The sequence below is a fragment of the Homarus americanus genome, unplaced genomic scaffold (genome assembly GCF_018991925.1).
Source record: "Homarus americanus isolate GMGI-L3 unplaced genomic scaffold, GMGI_Hamer_2.0 scaffold41592, whole genome shotgun sequence".
NCBI lineage: Eukaryota > Metazoa > Arthropoda > Malacostraca > Decapoda > Nephropidae > Homarus > Homarus americanus.
In genome coordinates, this window is record NW_024740109.1 from 238,006 (window position 1) to 262,223 (window position 24,218).

General features: G+C 38.9%; 1 protein-coding gene across 3 annotated transcripts in view; it reads left to right on the top strand.

The window, feature by feature from the left end:
* Positions 1–24,218, top strand: part of LOC121875205 (thyroid receptor-interacting protein 6-like) — a 119,475-nt gene that overhangs the window by 81,431 nt on the left and 13,826 nt on the right. For 2 of the 3 annotated variants that reach the window (XM_042379653.1, XM_042379655.1), the window contains 2 exons: positions 6,917–7,172; positions 16,786–16,955. In XM_042379653.1, the coding sequence (XP_042235587.1) occupies positions 6,917–7,172; positions 16,786–16,955 (426 nt within the window). The remainder of the gene's footprint in view (positions 1–6,916; positions 7,173–16,785; positions 16,956–24,218) is intronic. The other variant, XM_042379654.1, reaches the window with a different exon arrangement.

The following is a 24,218-nucleotide window of genomic DNA, read 5'->3' on the forward strand; positions in this document are numbered from 1 at the left end:
GAAGTACTGTGATAACTGTGCTGATAACGTGTCATGAAGTACTGTGATAACTGTGTTGATAACGTGTCATGAAGTACTGTGATAACTGTGTTGATAACGTGTCATGAAGTACTGTGATAACTGTGTTGATAACGTGTCATGAAGTACTGTGATAACTGTGTTGATAATGTGTCATGAAGTACTGTGATAACTGTGTTGATAACGTGTCATGAAGTACTGTGATAACTGTGTTGATAACGTGTCATGAAGTACTGAGAGAACTGTTTTGATAACGTGTCATGAAGTACTGTGATAACTGTGTGATAACGTGTCATGAAGTACTGTGATAACTGTTTTGATAACGTGTCATGAAGTACTGTGATAACTGTGTTGATAACGTGTCATGAAGTACTGTGATAACTGTGTTGATAACGTGTCATGAAGTACTGTGATAACTGTGTTGATAACGTGTCATGAGTACTGTGATAACTGTGTTGATAACGTGTCATGAAGTACTGTGATAACTGTGTGATAACGTGTCATGAAGTACTGTGATAACTGTGTTGATAACGTGTCATGAAGTACTGTGATAACTGTGTTGATAACGTGTCATGAAGTACTGTGATAACTGTGTTGAAGTACTGTGATAACTGTGTTGATAACGTGTCATGAAGTACTGTGATAACTGTGTTGATAACGTGTCATGAAGTACTGAGAGAACTGTTTTGATAACGTGTCATGAAGTACTGTGATAACTGTGCTGATAACGTGTCATGAAGTACTGTGATAACTGTTTTGATAACGTGTCATGAAGTACTGTGATAACTGTGTTGATAACGTGTCATGAAGTACTGTGATAACTGTGTTGATAACGTGTCATGAAGTACTGTGATAACTGTGTTGATAACGTGTCATGGAGTACTGTGATAACTGTGTTGATAACGTGTCATGAAGTACTGTGATAACTGTGTTGATAACGTGTCATGAAGTACTGTGATAACTGTGTTGATAACGTGTCATGAAGTACTGTGAGAACTCCTTGGGAGATGCTATGAGAACCTGCTTGGAAGACATACAGTGAGGTGCTGTCAGAACCTGTTGTCAGAACGTTTTGAATTGGTCAAAATCTACTGAGAACATGTGTGAGGTATTCGTGCTCGAGTACATTCAACTACAGTCTGTGAAGTATTCGGACAAGTATTCGACTTCCTGAGAAGAAATTTTTGATGTATTCGTATTCGAGTTTAATAAAAAAAACATTCGTATTCATAAGTACTTATCACTACATCCTGAACTCATCATATTTGTTAAAACATGTTTTTGACACCATGGAAGGCAATTCTAAATAGTGTGGTAACCCTTTAAAAGGGAAATTCGCTTATACGAGTAAAAGTTTAGTAAAATTGTTCATATGAAGTGTATACATTTTCAGCTTGGCTTATATAACACACACACACTCTCTCTCTCTCTCTCGGTGCTATAGCCAAGGTAGGTATCTACCTACCTTGGCTATAAGAGCCAGGTATACCGTACGTACACCGTGAACAACTACAAGAAATTGCTTTTTGAGCGAGATTCATGTATCTTGAATTAGTAATAAGCTGCATTCTGCACACTGAAACGTTATGACTCTTCATTAGATAGTATAATTGCGCTGGTTTCCTAATTAAGGAATGCATGTTAATATATTCTTCAATTATAGATTTATCAACCTTCCTATAATACGTATTTGCTTTTTTGTCTCCAGTATTTCCGGTTTAGCAGTTATATTTGTCTTATGTTCTCTAAATTCAAGCGAGTTCATTTAAACTTAGACTTGTTTTAATACCGGGAACAGTTACTGTACGAGGTGTCATGTGAACGACTGTCAGCGGTCTGCAATTTACTAGTTCCCAAAATACATCTATAAAGCATCATTGGCCTAAATTATTTTTGGATTTGATGATTCTGTTTTCACCTGTTGAAAAGCAATATGTTAACAACTGGTTAATTATTTTTACTCAGATCAGGGGTTGAGTTTTTACTGCTTCAAAGATGCAGATGAAAATCATAATTATTATTTTTTCCCTCACAAATAACCTCACCAATTACAATTTTAAAATCTTGGAGAGATAGTGTATAGATGTGTTGTGTGGCGGTGGTGTGTTGTGTGGCGGTGGTGTGTTGTGTGGCGGTGGTGTGTTGTGCGGCGGTGGTGTGTTGTGCGGCGGTGGTGTGTTGTGCGGCGGTGGTGTGTTGTGTGGCGGTGGTGTGTTGTGCGGCGGTGGTGTGTTGTGCGGCGGTGGTGTGTTGTGCGGCGGTGGTGTGTTGTGCGGCGGTGGTGTGTTGTGCGGCGGTGGTGTGTTGTGCGGCGGTGGTGTGTTGTGCGCGGTGGTGTGTTGTGTGGCGGTGTGTTGTGTGGCGTGTGGGTGTGTTGTGTGGAGGTGGTGCGTTGTGTGGCGGTGGTGTGTTGTGTGGCGGTGGTGTGTTGTGTGGCGGTGGTGTGTGGGTGTGTTGTGTGGAGGTGGTGTGTTGTGTGGCGGTGGTGTGTTGTGTGGCGGTGGCGGTGTGGTGTGGTGTGTTGTGTGGCGGTGGTGTGTTGTGTGGTGTGTTTGTGTGGCGGTGGTGTGTTGTGTGGGTGGTGTGTGTGTGTGTGGGTGGTGTGTTGTGTGGCGGTGGTGTGTTGTGTGGGTGTGTTGTGTGGCGTGGTGTGGGTGTGTTGTGTGGAGGTGGTGTGTTGTGTGGTGTGTGGCGGTGGGTGTGTTGTGTGGCGGTGTGTTGTGTGGCGGTGGTGTGTTGTGTGGCGTGTGTGGCAGGTGGTGTGTTGTGTGGCGGTGGTGTGGTGTGTGGTGTGTTGTGTGGTGGTGGTGGGTGTGTTGTGTGGAGGTGGTGTGTTGTGTGGCGGTGGTGTGTTGTGTGGGTGTGTTGTGTGGCGGTGGTGTGTGGGTGTGTTGTGTGTGGTGTGTTGTGTGGCGGTGTGTTGTGTGGTGTGTGTGTGTGGTGTGTTGTGTGGCGGTGGTGTGTTGTGTGGCGGTGGTGTGTTGTGTGGCGGTGGTGTGTGTGTGTGTTGTGTGGAGGTGGTGTGTTGTGTGGCGGTGGTGTGTTGTGTGGGTGTGTTGTGTGGCGGTGGTGTGTGGGTGTGTTGTGTGGAGGTGGTGTGTTGTGTGGCGGTGGTGTGTTGTGTGGGTGTGTTGTGTGGCGGTGGTGTGTGTGTGTGTGTGTGTTGTGTGGCGGTGGTGTGGTGTGTGTTGTGTGGGGTGGTGTGTTGTGTGGAGGTGGTGTGTGTGGGGTGGTGTGTGGGTGTGTTGTGTGGTGGTGTGTTGTGTGGCGGTGGTGTGTGTGGGTGTGTTGTGTGGCGGTGGTGTGTGGGTGTGTTGTGTGGCGGTGGTGTGTGGGTGTGTTGTGTGGCGGTGGTGTGTGGGTGTGTTGTGCGGCGGTGGTGTGTTGTGTGGCGGTGTGTTGTGTGGCGGTGGTGTATGGGTGTGTTGTGTGGCGGTGGTGTGTGGGTGTGTTGTGTGGTGGTGTGTGGGTGTGTGTGGAGGTGGTGTGTGGGTGTGTTGTGTGGCGGTGGTGTGTGGGTGTGGTGTGTGGAGGTGGTTTGTGGGTGTGGTGTGGGGTGGTTTGTGGGTGTGGTGTGTTGTGTGGGTGGTGTGTTGTGTGGAGGTGGTGTGTGGCTGTGTTGTGGTGGTGGTGGTGTGTGGGTGTGTTGTGTGGAGATGTGTGTGTGGCTGTGTTGTGAGGTGGTGGTGTGTGTGTGTGGAGGTGGTGTGTGGGTGTGTTGTGTGGAGGTGGTTTGTGGGTGTGGTGTGTTGTGTGGTAGTGGTGTGTTGTGTGAGGTGGTGTGTGGCTGTGTTGTGAGGTGGTGGTGGTGGGTGTGGGTGTGTGTGAGGTGGTGTGTGTGTGTGTTGTGTGGAGATGGTGTGTGGCTGTGTTGTGAGGTCGTGGTGGTGTGTTGTGTGGAGGTGGTGTGTGGCTGTGTTGTGAGATGGTGGAGGTGGTGTGTGGGTGTGTTGTGTGGAGGTGTGTGTGTGTGTGTGTGTTGTGTGGAGGTGGTTTGTGGGTGTGGTGTGTGAGGTGGTGGTGGTGGTGTGTGGGTGTGTTGTGTGGAGGTGGTTTGTGGGTGTGGTGTGTTGTGTGGAGGTGGTGTGTGGCTGTGTTGTGAGGCGGTGGTGGTGGTGTGTGTGGCCGGACACATCCAGATTTCAGAAAAACATGAATTTGGTGTTTGAATGGAACTGTGTGCCCCTGCTGCCGGCCATCCGATCCTCCGCACCGCCTCACCACCACCTATCGTGTATCCCCATGGAAGAACCCTGTACAGTACCTTACTTGATGATCCCAGCCTGGCTCTGTTGGGGGGAAACATGCATTACTTGTGCTGAGACTAGCGCGGTCTGCTCATTCAGCCTCACCCATTAACTTGCTACACCTGGACCTAGAGTAATATAGCATGGTATACAGTGGTCAATTCTACTGTCTCCAAACGTGTGATTATTGGAGGACTTGAAAATTTGTAAGAAGGTATCATTTGTACCGCTAGCTAGTTGAGTTGCATGAACGTGGGGAGACATAAAGTGGCTGTTGGCTTGACCTGGCAATGATTGACCTTAAGCTTACCAATTAAAACATCTTGTCAGACATTTTGTAAGGGTTTATCACCTCATTGACGGAAGGTTTATGTCCAGTGGGGAGAAAAATATGATGAATTTTTACAATGTACCTTATAACTACAGTTTTTATAAAAAGGTCCTGTCATGTAATGAAATATGTAATAATTAGTAACATTACCTGTGATGGTATATGTACCGAAGAGCTCAAAACAAGAATAGGTCAAGCAAAAACAGCATTTATAATATAAAAGAACCAGGGAAAAGATACATTAACCTCCATTTGAGAAAAAGACTTTTCAAGGCTTTTTATATGGCAAGGACTAATGTGTGGGTCAGAAGCGTGGTCACTTTCAGAAGATACCAGAAAGAGGTTGGAGGCCTTTGAAATGTAATGTTTTTGGCGAATGTTAAGAATAAGCTACAATGACAGGAAAACAAATAAAGGGTTACTAAGATTAGCAAAAACTTCAACACAAATTCTTGAAATGTACAGACAAAATTGGGATAGTTTGGTCATATAATTAGGGATGAGGAATAATAACAGTATATAACTATTAATGGGCACAGTTGAGGATAGGAGGGCCAGGGGAAGGCAGAGACTGGGATAGATGATTGATATTAAAATCTGGGTCCCCAGAGTGATACAAAACCTTAGATTGGTAAAATCAGCCCGAGAACGTTTAGGGTAGAGGACTGTGGTCGCCAACCCTCAGATATGAGGACGGTACTCTGAGTTTATTCATTGTTGTGTTTGTTTTTCCGGAGCAGTGACTTTGCGATGCGAAGTTTGCTTTTTATGAACTGAGTTTTAAGTGAGTTTTTATGCGAGTGTAAATTTATGCAAGCAGGGGTCAAAAGAAAGGTTGTCATAGATCGATCATTGATAATATAATCTGAAGACTGCTAGCGTCATCATTTTTACTGAAATATTTGGCCATAAGGTTGATTATATTTTGGATTAGTGTTTAATATATAAATGTGGAATAGTGTGAGTGGGTAGTGGCGGGGTGAGAGAAGGGGGAGCATAAGACATCTTTCACAGAGTGGATCATGACGCAGCGGTAGTTATATAGAGCTCATTGTGGTGTGGTGGCGGCAGCGGCGGCCCTCCCTCACCCACACTCCAAACTTCCCTGCATATAAAACTGTCCTCCGGCTTATTTATTCAGTAACGTCATGTGAAGGTGATTGTTGGTGAGCCTCCTGTCCGCCTCATCCGCACAGGTAGTGAGGGCCACACTGATGGGGTTAGGGGGGGGGGGGGTTGAATGGTAGGTCCCCGAACTTGACTATCAGGCTTGGGGACCAGTGCAATAAGAGCCGAGGTGTCGCAAACTCGACCACCTGCCACCCGCCGCCTGGCTCTACCTTGTGCTGCCGGCTCAGCTTCTGCGTCACTGCGGTCCACACTTGATAGTGCCTCTGGGCAAGTGTACTGACTCACCCTTACTGCCAGGTGTCACTCTCCTCCCAGGCATGTACTGTACATCACTGCCGCTTCATTACAACATTTTAGTACACAATTTACAACGACATATAGTGAAGAAAAAAACAGTTTTCATTTATGAGTAGTTCACAAGAGTCGTTTAATGGGTAGTTGAAATTTACTTCGTTGCTTCGAGAAAAATCTATAAGACTTTTATGGTGGCTCGCTTATACTGTAGGTGTATTAGTTAATGTATTGTATATTTATGAACAACTTAAGATAGTTGTTTTCACATCCTGTTGACATAACAGTACACAATACTGTAGAAGAAAACTATTGTGCGTGAATTAGTGTCAGTTTCCCGGGGAGGTTAATTTTACATTAATCATAACCTTTGCATATTGATATAATAACTGATTAGTTACAAGTTATATCTGGAAAACATTTAATATCGTATTGAACGTTAAGTAAAAATATAATGACAACCAATTATTCAGTGATAATGGGTTGTAGATGGTAGCGATATTTGTGGTTATAAAGCTGCGGCTGCCTGTGGTTGACGCGGTGGTGACGTAATAAGGATGACGACGTAATCCGGGACTACCACACTATGTCGCTGCCCTCGCTTTACCTAATATCTCAGCTGCCAAGCATTTTAAAACTCACATGCCTTGAGTCAGTCTCTCTCTCTCTCGTGATAATTGAGTCCACACACCCTTAGCTAGATATTTTACTCTGTTCTCCTAAGTATTCTAATGGACTGTCCAGCTTATGGGGCTCATTTTCACTATTTATTCATGTTTTCTCTCCAAAATTAGATATTTATAAGTAATGTGAATCAGCTTGTTTATTTTCTTTAAAGTTACATTTCGTCATACAGTACTGTATTTTGAAGTTACTACACTTTCTGTTTTTCTTGCAGAGTTCTACTTACGAATCTATTTACGAACCCATCACTCCACGACCCTCAAGTCAAATGTCCAACAAGTCAGGGTACAGCCTCTATGGGCCCTATACTTCACCACGGGCCAGAGGTTTGGCTCCAGCACCCACTAATCAACCATTGCTCAATCCTGATAAAGTTGGCAAAGAAGCAGAAGTGGATGCTCTCACCAGCCTTCTAGTGCAGTCCATGGACAGTACCAATGACCCAGAGTTCTTTGGTGCGTATGACTCGTGTATGTGCATCTCGGTTTTGTTCTTGTTTTTTGTTTGTTTTTTATTTAATTATCATGTAATGTAATAAGTACATTACAGTTGTTTCTTTTCTTGCATTATGGATTCAGTTGATAAGTGCAGTCTGTTAGTCTGTTTAACAACCTTCTTAGTGTGTGAAACATAACAAGTATTGTGTGCCTTATAAAAATATAGACAATGAATAAGCACTTACAATTATATAAAGATTAGAAGATTAAATAAACTTACAATAATAAAACTGAATACATATATTTTCTGAACTCGTACTGAATTTAACGAAGTGACTAATAGGATTCTAACATTACAGTGGGTCTCATTTTATGTGGGTCTCGCATGCGCAGTTATTGCTTAGGCGGTTGGTTGAAATGTGACCATAGTTATAGAACGTAAGATTTTTAAGGAGTTTGCAATTGGCCGGTTGGCCTGTGCATGGCAGCTCCTGTCGAGAGTTACTACCACTCTCTATCATCCATGAATCTATCTAGCCTCCTTTTAAAACTTTCCAGCGTTCCAGCACTTACTACAAAGTTGCTAAGCTTATTCCACTTGTCCACCACCCTATTTGTGAACCAGTTTCTTCCTATCTCCCTCCTAAACCGAAACTTATCCAACTTAAATCTGTTGCTCTGAGTCCTATCCTGCCTGGATATTGTAAGAACTTTATCTATATCCCCTTTATTGATTCCTTTCACCTACTTAAATACTTCTATCATATCTCCCCGCACTCTTCGTCTTTCTAGGGAATGCAAGTTTAGTTTCTTTAACCTATCTTGATATGGAAGGTTTCTAAGTCCCAGAATCATTTTCGTCATTCTTCGCTGCTCCGACTCCAATGAATTGATATCCATTCTATAATAAGGGCACCAGAACTGAACCGCATAATCGAGGTGCGGCCTGACTAGCGCAAGATATAGTTGCAATAAGACCTCTGCACTCTTATTACTTACACTTCTAGATATAAAACCTAATACTCTGTTTGCCTTATTTCGAACATTAACGCACTGTTTTCTAGGCCGTAGGTCCGGACTTACAAGTACCCCTAAGTCTCTTTCACCAGTCAACTTCTGTAGGTTGATGTTGTTAAGGCTGTATACATTGCCAGTATCTGTTCTTTCAATATTAAGAACGCTGCACTTGCTGGTGTTGAATTTCATTTGCCATTTTTCAGACCACCCCTGCTGTTTATTTAAATCCTCCTGTAGTGCATTTGCATCCTGCCCTGAATTAATCTGCCGCCCTATTTTGGTGTCATCCGCAAACTTGCTTATGTCACTGCTGATCCCAGTATCTACATCGTTTATGTAGATTATGAACAAGAGTGGGCCTTGTACTGACCCCTGGGGAACCCCACTGGTTACACAGCCCCACTCAAATTTAACACCATCTACGCTGACCCTCTGCGTTCTATCGGTGAGCCATGATTTTATCCAATTTAAAACTTTCCCCTCAATACCATGAGCCTTAACTTTTCTCAGAAGCCTCTGATGTGGCACTCTGTCAAATGCTTTGCTAAAGTGGTAGTGGTATAGCATTAATTTAGTGATCTTTTGCTTATTTCGGTTAATTCGACAAAAGGGGGCTCTGGGTCACTCGAATTACAAAAAAAAATCCACTGCTTGAGATATGGTGAGTGCTGGCAACATTGCTAGAGGGAGCAAGAACTATGAGCTGATACCACTCTGTACTGTAAACAAGAAAGCACAATAGCTCATCTGGGATTGAATGTTAGATTTTTTTTTATTTTTTTTTATTTTTTATTTTTCATGTTATATTATTAACCAAAATAATATGGGAATTGTGGTGAAATTGCATGCTCTCATTATAAAGGGATGGCAGGCTGCCGAGCGGGAGGTGTTGAGTTGTCCTTTCTCCCTCCCTCCCTACTCTGCCACCCCTCACCTATGCACTCAAACATAGTTTTGTATCTTAATATAATTCATATTTTATTCCTATATTTCATTCATCTTAATTTATTTCATAATATATTCCTATATTAATAATTGACTTTTTGGAACTGCGTGGTTATTTCAGATTCATTTCTAAATTAAATTTTTTTTCATTATTTATATAAAAAAAAATATGAATTAACCCGAAATTGGAATTAACGAGGGTAAAGTGTACTGTGCAGTAGTACATTTATATTACAGGTACTTTGGTTTTTATTTAAGGCATTTTCAGGTCATGAGACCCACTAATTCCCCACCCCAACAATGGGTGACCTTACAGTGTATGAGGACAGTGATATTAGAACCCACTAATCCCTCACCCCACCTTCACAAAATGAGAGAAGTTTATATACAATAGGTCAGATCTGGTCAGGTCAGGTCCTGTCAGTAACATGAGAGAATGATGATAAATTTACTTTTTTTTCCCACAGACATTATGTTTCTTTCTTATCTCTATTTTCTATTTATTCTTTAATTACTGTACTCTTCTTTCTTTTTCTTTATTTTTCTTTGATTTATTTCCTCTATTTTTCTTTTATTTCTTTACAAGATTTTTCATACCTTATCTATTCTTGTTCTTATTTACTTAAACAATTATGGAGGGTGTATATAGGACGTGGAGGAGAGAGTGGTAGAGGCAGGGTGTGGTGGGGGAAGGAAGGGTTGATGCAATCTAATCCCCCCCCCCCCCACTACAAGGGTTGCTTGTCCTTTCTCCCATGTAACTGAGTGTATGCACCTTGCATGTCTGTATCCTATAGATTTTATGATTTTATGTGTTTTTTTTTAAATACAGTATATATATTTTACAAAACTTTTAATAAACTATTTAGGAGTACAGTATTTTGGTCCAAAAATTTTATTTCTAACTTAATTAGAACTGATTTTATAGACACTGGTATCAACAAGAGAAGACACCATGTCTAAACGTCCTGAAGGTGGGGATGGCTGTTGCCTGAGTCAGTAGTTTGTTTTTATTTATTCATTATTATATTCTAGTATGATATATGATCAGCCTATTACGGTGTATGTTCCATCATAAATAATATAACATACAGTATAAAATAATAGAACAAAATACAATATATAATTTTATTTCAAAATAAAACAACAAGCTAAATCAGTGTTGGTGGTATGAAGGTACCAGAGCTGACCGAGGGATGCATGACTCAGCGGCAGGTGATGCAAGTTCTCAGCAACGTGACAAACTCGGTGCACAGTTAGACAATTTGGTGGAACCCTACAGACAACGTTTCCAGGAGTTTATTTAATGTCACCATCAAGCTTTCGTCGCTGCCTATTTTATGCTTCAACAATTCAAAGAGAATCCAGTGACCATGACCCTTCCACTCTGCAGACACTTTACAAGTGTCTGCATTTAATTTTCAACACTTTGAATCTGAGTAGCCTTCACCCCCTGCCTTGGACCCCCATCGTCTCCCAGAGTCTTCCACACCTCCACTATTCGGTGGAGTATTGCATAATTAACTTCCTGGGCTTTCTTAAAATATTTATATTAAATGTTGATGCAGTTAATATGACATTATATGTCATTTTTGGAAGGTTAAGTTGGTTACCCAAAGTAGTTCAAAAGTAAAGGTCTGGCAAGTCCGGTACAATGTAGTGATTTTAACGCTTGTTAAAGGGCATCACTTGCACAAATTTCCGATGCGTGGACATGTACCTGTATGATATACCCGTGCAAAATGAGACCCCACTGTATTTAATACCTCTTTAATTTCCATGTTTACTAATTTTATTTGTAAATGAGATTTTGTGTCCCCTTCCCATCTTCCACATTAATAATCATTGATCTGCATGGTGTACATGTATGGCATACATTAGTTGTAATGGGGAGCACCTTTGTATATACTGTACTGGCGACCTATGGTGTATTGGTAAGCATCTTCGCCTCGCAAGCGAGCGGACCTGAGTTCGATCCCCGGGCAGGGTGAAACTATAGGCAAGTTTCTTTACGCCATTTGCCTCTCTACCCAGCAGTAATTGGGAGCCTGGATGTTAATAGATTTGCGGATCGTATTCCAGGGTAATGGTTAACCACTGCAGTTGGCGAGTTTGTCCAGTCTTCGCGTACTATTCCTTAACACTGGGTCATGCAACTCGTTAACTTGGGGTGTGGTTGTTGTTTTGGTGACAGCTTTTATACCTTAACAAATTCACGCCTAGGAGGCCCTTGGGCCGGCTATCCTCGATTTCGAGGGGCTTCCATTATATAATATACTGTACTCACAACCTACCTTCACTCTTCTTTTATCCTCTGATATATGTTAATGAGAAATCATGTTCATATCTGCTGGCTGGTTAAAAAAAAAAAAAAAAACTTGAAACATGCCATCTGCTAGAAAATAGAATCCAGAGTCTCGGGAGGGAAAAGTTGTAATTTACGTTATAGGTAATTTCTGAGTCATTTAGGTGATGCTTCTCATAGTATAAAGTAATCTTGGAAGCACTTTTCAAGACTGAGGCTCACATTCCAGGGGCAGATCCAGGAATATCAAAAGGGAGATCCAATTACCGGTAATTTTGGGTAAGGGAACATGGCAAGCACAGCGAGCCTACTCAGCTGGGTTTTTTTGGGAGGGGGAGGGGGCTGTAAGGCAGCCCTGGAAAAAAATTTAAATCTGACCAATATCATGGGCATTTTGAGTCCATGTGCACTTGATATTAGGAGATATTCTCAGGCTAATAGTACAGTAATTACTTTTTACTATACAAAAATATCTGCATACAGTACTGAATTAAAGAAAAAGGTTTGGAATTTTCTGATGTAAAAGGGGGGTCCAGATCCCCTGGATCTGCCATTACATTACTATCAGCTTAGTACAGTAGAATCCTGGTTATCTGGAAGGTCAACTGGCAGATTCAATCAGCCGGCACCAGAATGAAATAATAATCATATTAATTCCTCCCAAATCATCTAGAATTGTAGCTTTAAAATTACTGCAAAACATTGGGGCTGAGCTGCCATATTTATTGGACAGTTCTTAAACACTTATTCCACTTTATATAAGCAATGTGATTCAGAGTGAAATGATCTAGTTAGCAGAAGGTTAGCCTAATTTGGACAAATTTCAATTTGCACACCTCAAAAATGAGCAAATTTTTTTTATGATAAACAATAAAATTGGTACATAGTATATAATGAAATATAATAACATATTTTCTGTACTAAAAATAGCTCATTCCCCACTGAAACCATCCTCTGGGTGACGCAACCCATTTCAGCTGGGCAGTCACCCAATTGACTCGCAGAGAAGTGGTATCTGTGTTGTGTGTATGCCATGATGTCACATCGGGGAGTGAGCACGGCAACACAATTACATCCCACTGCCTCCACACATACACACCGATACTCTTCATTTGTCTTATTTTTTAATTTTATATTATATTTTCCTTATTTATAGCCAGAATAGAGTATTGTAATGATTTTTCCACAACTTTAATAGTTTCATTACATGTAACAATATAGTATAACAATTTGCTTCTTAAGTAGTAATGTAACAGTAAGACACAGTAATGGGGAGAACATAATACCTCTACCTTTACCAACTGTGTATCTGTTGAGGTGACTGTTACCATGAATATAACAGTTATTTGTGAAACTGTCATATACTGTATGTAACAACCTTCCTGGGTTGTCACCACCTGTAACATTCATTTGTGAAGCAAGTTACCTTATATTCTAGCATACTAAAATATTTTTCAAGGTTTATTGGATCTTCTGTTGTGAAATCTAATATGTTCCTTTGTTTGTATTTATTATAAAAGAGTTCTATGTACACTTTCAAAAAGGATTTTCACTATAACTTAATCACTGTAGCTATGAGTGTTAAATGAGGACCGAGGCTATGTTAAATAGCTTTGCTAAGTACGTCCTGTCGATGAGCAGTGAGTGAGAATGAGTAGGGATCCCTTGAGGGAGAACGGAAATATATCCGATGTCCTCCCTCGAAGGAAGACGGAACCATCCACGATGGCTCTCAATAATGTCTTCTTCTAGTAAGGGATATCAAACTGCTGCCTGCAATAGGTGGCCAGAGAGCCGGTTACTTAATGCTTAACCCGGCACTAAGTGATGTGACTTCCCGTGGGCACACCTTATCACGTACTCTGAACATGAGCCTCATAGCTAGTGGAAAGTTACAGTGGGTGATAGAGTATATAAGTCTAATGTAATTAACCCATTTATATAAATACTTCTGCCAATAAGGCAGGGGCTAATACAAATAAATGGGGTGGCCAGGCTGGTGAGACGGCAACGCATTTACAGACCACTGCCTCCTCACGTGTTCACTTCCCACACATAAACACCCATGCTCTTCATTTTTCTTATTTTTTAAGTGTTAAGGAAGTCCGATTTTCTACGAATCTATGCATTTTCATGAGTGTTTATATTTCACGACACGAAAATACGTAATTTTAAATCTTTTGGTACGACTGAGGCGGTCGTGTGTCGGGGAGGAGCTGTATACATATTTTAGTAATGTACCTTTACTATACCAGTTAATGAATAACAGGTATTCATTTGATGAATAGTGACACTTGTAGTAGAATGAGTGAGAGACAGCATGTAGGTGAGATTAAAACACAGTGGGAGGGAGGGAGGCAGTGGGTATAGTTTGGCTCTGTTCTGGTTGAAGCGTACATCTCTGCATCACTGAAATTATAATTTAAGGTGTTGTGTCTCGGTTTCTTTGGTAACACTGCACCTGCAGCACTGCCAGACACTATTGAATAGCTGATATCTACCCACAAAATTGAGTGTAAATGTAAATGAGCAATGTTGTATCCCTTCTATCCTTTCAACATTATGTTACATAACATTTTAAAATATGAAGTAAAAAAGTAGAAAGGTGAGGGTGATAACAGAGGTAGAGTGGAAGAGAGTGGTAACACACATCATGTGTGTTGCCAAGCACTCCTTAACAGTTGATCTTTAACCCGCCACCACAAACTTGTGCTTCAGTTAATCACACACAATGCTGTATCATACAGGAAGACCTATACTTAATTTAAAATTTAAAGTGCATTTATTAATTAACTGTACGTAGTCATGGGGACTTATCAACAAAGCACTAAACCAGCAACAGATAACAGCTGGTCACAGTAATTAAAAAAATCAGTGCATCAACAAGAATGTGTCCACAGTGTAAGTGCTGCAAAATTTGTACTGTACTGTACTGGAAACTGAGAGCGCTCAGCGTTGATTGGCCTTTGACTGCTTTTATGGATTATATATATATATATACAGTGGTCCCTTGGTTAACGAACACAATTGGTTCCACAGAATCGGTTATTAACTGAAACTATTATTTCAATGGGATATTGGGTAATTGGTTCCATCTCACAGAAAACATAGACATACAAAGTACTGTATACCAGTATTAGAATTAACAAAACATTAAATATAAACTAAATACAGTACTGTACTGTACAGTATACGGTGGTCCCTCGGTTAACGAAATTTCGGTTAACGAATTACCTTCCATAAGAATCTTCAATTCAGTTAACGAACAAAAATTTGATTAACGAAATCCTTACGAAAATCACGTTTTGTTGTGAGCATCAGCTGGTGGGGTACTCAGCCAATTCAGTAATCTGTTCTATGTTTACATTCGTTTCCATTGGACTAAATATCAATAAGTTGTGCTTTTTAATATTTTTGCATGTTTTATATTAAAATTATTAGTCATTTTAATATTTATTTAACATATTGATAATATATGCAATACAGGGAACTAGTTTGTTGTGCGCCCATCAGATGCATGAGTCTGTCACAAGGCGTCAGTTGAGTTTTGAAACCAGGGAGAGAGCATCTATTTTGTTGGTGTCTTGAATATTTTTGCATTTTTCATTGAAATTATTGGTCATTCTGAACTTTAGTAAACATATTGATAATATATAGCGCAGTGCAGTGTTGATTTAAAGAAAATAATCTTGAATTACACCTAGTGAACTTAAAATTTTATTGGTGAAATGACTGCATCAAGCATGTTTCCCTGAAAGGTGATTTCTCCTCCATCCCCACTTTCTTCTCTTCTCCCTTCTCCTCCACCCCCACTTCTAATTTCCATCATCATCATCAACCAGGAGCCTTCTACATACACACCTCAAAGTAAGTGTACTTTACTGCATTTTTTTTTCTTTGTATGTACTTTTCTGTGAGCTGGAAGCAATTACCCAATATCCCATTTAAAAAATTGGATTTGGTTCATGAACGACCTTCTGGAACAAATTGTGTTCGTTAGCCGAGGGACCACTGTACTGTACCATCATAAATAAAAACAATAGAATACTGTATTTTAACTTACTTTGAGGTGTGTATGTCATATTACCATCAACTTTGTTTACATATCAAACAGCTGATTGTCGAGGCAGTCGATGATGACATGCCATATTCTTTACAGAGTGCATTGGTTCTAATGCCTTCTTCATGTTTCATAATAATTTTTGCACTGTATATTATCAATATGTTAACTAAATTTCAGAATGACCAATAATTTTAATGTAAAAATGCAAAAATATTCAAGAGACCAATGGACTCGATGTTCACTCCACTGTCTGAAGATTAAATGTAACTCGTGAAACATTATGAGAACCCCCTACCACAAGGCAGAGCGCACCAAAAGCTTAGCCCTTCGGCATATGCTTTCACCAAATTTCACCACACGACTTTTGTCTTTCATTATACATAGTAACATTAGAAACATTATTCATGGCTTACCTTTGGTGTTTGTTTTCAATTTTTTCTATTATTTCCAAGGTTTTTTCCAATTGATTGCCACACTATTTTGACTTTCTCCCCTACACTACTTGTACTTCCTTTCTGAGACGTCTGAGAGACTTTCAGCATTATGTCTAGCACAGTAGTTAGTTGATCGAGAGGTAGACCAAGAGGTAGCAGTGAACAACACAAGCGGTGCTGGTAGGACACAGACTGAGCGGATGTAAACAAACCCCACATGGAAAGCGGCGGAATTTAACGGAATCGCGATCAATTTAGTGAACTAGTTTACTGAATCGAGCGAAAATAATGGAAATTCGATTTTGCAGAAATTTTGATTTACCGGAAAGGGGTGGCTTTAACTAGTTTGTTAAATCGAGAAAATACTGTAGTTGTTTACTATTAATCATTAGTTAGGTAGGTCTTGTTTGTTGTCCAGGAACTGATTTCATGTTTTTTGGATATGATATTGGGGTTTCTTGTCATTGGGGAATCGACCCCTATTGTTCCCAAACCAAGAAAAGGATGCTTCTCAATGCTCCCTTGATTTGTACAAAGACATGCCATCTGAACAAAGATGTGGAGCAACTAGAGGTAGGCCCTTCAGACAACGAGTTTTTTGTTGTCAGCAAAGGGTGGTTTAACAAATTCAGGAAATGCCAGTGCTTCCATAACATCATATTTTAAGTGAATTTAAAGCTGTACCATGTCTTTGAACTGTGATTTTGTGGTGTTTTTAGTGTGGTGAGGGGGTGGACTTTTTGGGGTTCACCTGATGCATCTCCTATCTTACCCTTCCAGTTTGTATTAATATTTCATCAATTGTTTCAAGTATATATACTCATATCTTATCATGTTCATTAACTTTGTCTTATTGAGGAAGGTGTTTTCTTGCTACACCAGGTATCTGCACCCGATGTGGGGAGAAAGTAGTGGGTGAGGGGACGGGTTGCACGGCAATGGAACAAGTGTACCACATCAAGTGTTTTATTTGCATCGTGTGTCATCTCCAGCTGCAGGGCAAACCCTTCTATGCTCTCGACTCCAAACCTTACTGTGAAGACTGCTACTTAGTAAGTAATCTTCTAAAATTTTTGGAGGTTATTTGTGCAGTTGTCAAGATGTAACCACAATAATTTTATTTATTTTTTATTTTTTTGAAAAAGAAAAAGGTATTTCTGTTTGTGTGTAAGTGTTTTATTGGTATATGTAAGAGGCTTGTGCCTGTAGTTCATACCTTTCAGTTTAAAACTCATACTTTGAGTTAGAAAAAGTAATTAGTAACATACAGTATTGTACAGTACATGATTATGTAAACATCCAGCATGTTTTCACTCCATATCTTCACTTTGATCTAATGAGGATATATGAGCCAAAAAAAGAAACACCAGAAAATATGGTTAAAGTTTTGGAAAATGGAATTCACAATATCTCTTGAGCTAATTGTGATAACGCAATCATTCTTGTCAAAAATTAAAGCTTACGTAGTCAGGATTATGTTGCCATTATCAAATATTGTAGTAACAATCCTGTCATAATTATTAGTAACCATGAAAATGATCATAACTATACTTTTATCTCTGAATTGGAATTTAAGGGGTTTATCTAATTAAATACTTCCAGAATAACACAAAAACACCAAAATTGCACCTCAGAAACCCATAGTTGAGGAGTAATTAGCATTATTGAAAAAATAATAATGAAAATATTCTAAGCATCATTACGCCCACTAATTATTACACTGCAATCATGTCATGGACCATAGATTCGGAATCAGCATGCTCAGGATTATCTATACAGTACTGAGATTTTGAATAAAATCTAATTTTGGACCCAAAATAGTTAAAACATTAAAAAAAAGTAATCACCTCTGGGCAACATTCAGCTGCATGTACACCACAAAGGTTTAAACTGTGACATGTACAAGGTGAGTAAAATACAAGAGGATTATTTTGCAAAAGATGCGCTATAGCACCTTTGTATGATCCACTCATATTGCTGCCATTGTCATATACTTGGCCACGACAGTCTGAAATGGGTATATTGTGCCTAAAAAGTATATTAATATTTAGCTTTGCAATCTTTTCTCCAGTCCTTTATTGCAGTCCACAAACTCGAGCAACCTTTCTTGAACCTCGTAACATTCATTTTATGTGTTTCGGTGCTTATAACGCAGAACACAGACAGTTTGTTATAGATAAGCCGAGTCAGTTGTTACATCGACTATCAAAGAATAGTATTTTGCTGCCTTTCTTTCAGTTAGGACAGCATCATCAATTCATCTGCTTAGCAGTTAATTACCTCATTCTGAATTTGAGGAGACAAATAGTGAAACTGAAGCTTATTATGACTTGCTTGAGAAGTTTGAACATTTCTCATGTTCTTCAAGAAATGGATCATAGTTACTAATCATTTCTAAAATTCCTAAAAAATTAACCATTATTTTGATCACCAATATGACTATTATTGCTTCACATTTGCCTCATATTTCAGGATGCAATCATTCTGCAAAATTAAAAAATAGATATGCTAGGCCTCACCATTTCCTCTAATATGTCATGGAAGCCACACATCCACAACATTGCTAAAGCTGCCTCCCGAAAGCTGAGAATGCTGTACAGATGTCGTAGTTACTTCACTCCTGAGCAGTTGCTTCAAGTTTATAAGGATTCATTCATCCTAACTTGGAGTACTGCTCTTATATATGGGGTGGATCTTCTGTCCAACTGTTAGATAGGGTGGAATCAAAGGCATTTCGTTTTATTAACTCTCCTCCTTTAGTTGATAATCTCTCTTCCCTTTCTCTCTTTGCTTCACTCTCTCTTTTACAGGTACTTTAACGGGCAATGTTCAGTGGATTTTGCATCCTGTGTACCGCCGGCAAGGTCGTGGGCTCGTAACGCTCGTCTTGCCCGCGGTGCCCACCGTTTCTCTGTGGATGTCGGTCACACTAGAATAACCCGTTATAGTGCCTCCTTCTTTCCTCACACAGCCAAACTATGGAATGCTCTGCCTTTTTCTGTGTTTCCATACCCATACAATCTGTCTCACTTTAAAAATCTTGTTTTCCAACATCTTCGTGGTGTAGATTAATATACTGTAATCTTTTTCTTTTCTATTTTTAATTTCTTTTTACTCTTATTTTTTGCTCCCTAGACCTTGTTGTGGGTCAATGACCTGTGCCCAGGTGGGCTATTCCACAAAAAAAAAATGCGAAGCCTTCTTCTCCTAAGAACAATGTGACATCAGTACTTCTGCGAAGAATTTGTTTCCAAATAAATTTCTCTTTCGATATTTAGCAACAGAACTTTGTAAATTATAGACTCAGATTTGATGCGTTTTTCAAAATTTCACCATTCAACATAGCGTATTTTGTGGTTGATAGTGAAAAAGACATGAACAAACAATAAGTACAGTAAAGCCTTGAATAACGACGGTAATGTGTCCTCCAATATTGCAGTGTAAGGTGAATCATCGTTTAGTGAATCATTAATTGCCATTAAAATACACTAAAGCAATAATAATGAGATCCTTTCCCAAGTGTGACCTTTGCATGTCTTTTGTGTGGCCTTTTACCCTCCTTTCCCCCCAAAACAATACAATTAATGAAAATTGCAAACTATATTCTTTAAATAATGTTTCTGAATGCACCTTTTACAATATAAATGAAGAATAATATGGTCAAACAAGAGGAGATGGGAGGCCGGGGCGATAGTTCTACACAAGAAACTGAAGAAAATAAGACCCTGGTTGTTGTTGTAGTAAAATTAATGCAAAAATTATGTATGTTTTAATTTATGTTATTTAATGTATAGTAGAAGTAACCACTGATATAAAGAAAAAAGTGAGACTGATAGTGGAACGCCAATGTATACGTGCACACTGAAGGAAACATAGTCATTTATCTTAGGATTATGTACAAAAAATTCATTAGTGTTTATTACTGAATATGTATTTAATTGAATTTATATTTATATGTGTGAAATGAACATTGCAATTCATAAATAATACGTAGAATATTAAAACACACGAGGAGTCAAGACGGCATTGTTTTCGTGAGTGACGATGGTTCTCCATAAGAAACTGAAGAAAATAAGACCCTGGTTGTAGCTGTAGTGAATTTAATTTAAAAAAAATTAATTGCTGTATATATGTTTTAAGTAATGTTGTTTAATATTAATAAATGGAACACTTGAAGTAGCTAACCACTAATTGTAAAGAAATAAAGCGAGATGATTGGGAACGCCAACGTATGTACAGTAAGTGCGTACATGTGAAAACATATCTTCATTTCCCTTCATATGAATATGAAAGCAACACCTGTTTACTGTTCATATATGTTTTAAATAATATTTATGAATGTAAAACAAAAATTCTACTCGCCAATAGTGGTAAAGTCTAAAACATAAGGACAGCCAATGATGTTGTGCAAGTTTTTCCTTGCTGTAGCTTTCCATAAAGCTGTTACTGAACCTGAAGTTGTTGTTAAAGCTGCTTATGATGCTGAATTTGATGGTGTATCTGAAGTTGATGGTTTAGGCCTTCGAATAATAAAGCTGTCGAAAGAACCATGCACAGCTGCTTTCTTTTCTTATTATACATCTTTATGTAGAGGTCATTTGCATTTATTTAAATTTTAATGCTTTGTTCTGTTAATGGTTCCACTTCAGAAAATATGTTCATTGCTTGCTCCATGTAATATCCACAGACCTCTCACCTTTTTTATATTGTTTTAACACATCTTGTTTCTCGGCTAAGCTTATATACTTTCTATTAGCTTTTGAAACAACACTACCATCACTTGCTCTCTTGCTCATGTTGAATAGGAATGCAAAAATGCTGTAAGAAACCTTAGAAAGTTTTTCTCTTGTTCCTGTTCAGTTGCTTGAAAACAAAGGGCCCGCCAGCTGCGATTGTTTATACTAGTGATGCTGGCATCACCACTAACAAGCCCAGCAGCCTCCGTGTGCAAAGCTTTTTTTTTTTTTATACTGTATCGGGATTTAGTTATTATTTATACGAAAATGTAATATTTTTTTAATTTCCTCGTCAATGCAAAAAAATAATGACGTAAATTGAATTGAGTCCAAAATTAGTTGAACTGTCGTTATCGGAGGCTTTACTGTACTACAGTGATATATCCGTTAGCCGGAATAATTGGTGCAGACCACTTCCAGGGATGCGAGATTTCCGGCTAATCAGACGACTTTCTCAAACCTGGAAAAATTCTTTATCCCTGGAATATTTTCCGGTTACTGGGAAAATTTACCGAGTGTCTAAACTAGACATCTTGCACACACGGACACTAGCCCATTTCCCCAGAATATTTCTGGGTGCTGGAGATGTTTTCCTGGAGTGTAAACTACCGGAGTTTGTAAATGCAGTTCTAATTAAGTTAGAAACTCCATTTCTTTACTATAATAATCCAGAATAGGTTATCTGAAAGTTTGGTTAAGTAAATATATTTAAAATTTTAAAATATATATGATATGGATGTGAATGAAACTGTGTGTTACAGCAAAGACTGGTATTTTCCATTTATATGGAGTTCATGTAACCGACCTGACCTGACGCAATGTTTGGTGAAGGTAGGGTGGGGGATTAGTGGTCTCATATTACTGACCTTCTGATGGAATGTCAGGTCACCCTTTCTTGGCTGGGAGATTAGTGGGTCTCATGACCTGAAGATATCTTGAATAAACATGAAACCTAAAGTACTTTTTTGTGAGATTATGATAAGTACAGATATACCATAAGTATAAATGAGCAAAGTTGTATCCCTTGAACCTTATGTTACATAACTTTTTAAAATATGGAGTGAAAATGAGTGTTGTCAAGTGCTCCTCAACAGCTGATATATAACTCGCTACCATGCAGTCACACAGAGGCAGATGTGTGTCATACAATAAGACCCTCACTCCTCATGCTTGCTGTCTTAATTCCCTTGTGTGGGGGTGTTTGTAGGGTGTGTCTGGGTGGTTGATGGAGGGGGTATGTGATGTAGAGGTGTATGCGTGATGTGTGGGTGGTGTTGGTGTGTGTAGCACAGTGTGGGTAATTTGGGCTGAGTGTTGTTGGCTGAACCTTTTTGGGGGTTGAGGGAATGAGGATCGCAAGGTCAGCCCCCTTCCCCTCCCCTTTCTCAATCAAGCATGGCTAATTGTGATAGGAACATGAATTTGATACTATAATGATCCTTAATAAATTCTTTACGAGACGTTTCCACTAAGATATCCTTAAACGAAATATTTTGATATGACAGTGATGGGAATACCATTCTTTTATATATATATATAAAAAATTAAGTAATGCTGATACCGGAGTCAGTAAAATCAGTTCTAATTTCGTTGGACACCATTTTTTTATCAAAATAATCCTCTATACTTTATCTTAAAGTTTGGTTAAATAAATATATTAAAAAACAAAAGCTCTATATGATACGGGAGTGAATAGAGCTGTGTTACAACTTGTAGGAGTTGTATTTATTTACGTAAACAACACTACAATATTGTTCATCCTGTTAACATAATGTACACTACTGTATACAGTATATTGTACTCACCAGCAGATCTGTCATCTTTAGACTAGGATAGGCAGACATTTCACTCAATTGATTGTAATACATAACTAATCATGTCTTAACACTTGTGATGAAGGGGCAAAAAGTAATAATAATAATAATGATAATTCATAATTCATAATAAAAATAATTTAATATATAAAAATAAATAAATATATAAAAATAAAATTAATGAAATACTGTAATAATAATAATAATGATAATAATAATAATAATAATAATAATAATAAAGACATACAAAAATTTAAAAAAAATCAAGAGTGAAAAACAATATATGTGTGTTGTGTTGTCATAGTAAGGGAAACAATTGAGACCTTACAATTGTGTGTAAATGAGGCAGAAAGTCAGATCAGCAACCTGGGACTTGGTCACAATTTTTGTGATGCCATATGGCAGCAGGGTCTACCATTAGACAACACATTATGCTTCCAATCTCTTCCCCGGTGGTAGTACCTCCCTATTTGATAGCTGCAAGTAATTTACATTCTGCTAACTTTAGTTTGTGCAATTTTATAAGATAAAACCTTTAAACCTAAAACCACCTTCAATCTTGCCAGAAGGGGGGGGGGTGATTTGTTATGACAGCAGCAGGGAAGGTTTGAGAAGGTTACCTAATGTCATACAGAGGAAATTTTAAGTTTTAAGCTTATAACATGTCAAATGATGTGACTTTATAGTAATGCATACAAGCACCTCACCAGGCATCACACAAGGAGCTTTGAATTTATGTATATGTAATGTATTTCATGGGGCAGAGAGAGGCTCGGGAACATAACCCCCGTATTTTATCTATTTCTTATGGGGAAAATTGATCCGCTTAACGATATTTCGTATAACTTCGCGTTTTCAAGAGCTTAACCCTGACGTTAAGCGAGGACTTACTGTACTACAATATTACTTATTAACTGAGGATAAATATGCAATAGTATTAATTAAATGGTGATAAATACACTGCAATAGTATTTATTAAGTGATGATAAATACACAACTGTACTGTACTAATTTACTAAGTGTTGAAGAGAGACATTGGGGTAAGTCTATCAGCTGTTTGACCTTTGTAAACAATTGATTCATGGTGTTGAAAGTGGGATTCTTTTTTCATGAAACCTGATTCTTTCAGGATAATTTTTATCAACCTGGCACCAAATGATCCTAAATTACAGTATATGAGAATTATGGTGAAATTGCATAAAAAAGTGTTTAAGGAATCTTGGGGGAGAGAGTACCCACCTGTGTTGCCCCCTCCCCTCCTCTCCCCTCCTCTCTGCCAGCTGCTCCCAGATAAACACTCGTCTTCCACATACAATATACTCCTACACTTATTTGTATCTTTATAGTACTGTACAGAATAGTTTTCTCTTTATTCATAAGACAAATTTGGTGGTTACTTACATATTTTTTTTTTTTTTTTTTACAGGGATTATCCCACCCGGGCACAGGTCACTGACCCACATCAGGGCCCGGGGGGCAAAAATTTAATAATAATAATAATTCATAGAAAATAAAATATTAATGGTAATAATAATAATAACAACACTGTGATAATAATGAATACAAAGAAATGCAAGAATGAAAAAAAATCAACAGTGAGGAACACTATATATGTATGTTGTTTTGTCATGTAATAGAAACAATTGAGACCCTACAATTGTGTGTAAATGAGGCAGAAAGTCAGATCAGCAACCTGGGACTTGGTCACAATTTTCGTGATGCCATATGGCAGCAGGGTCTACCATTAGACAACACATTATGCTTC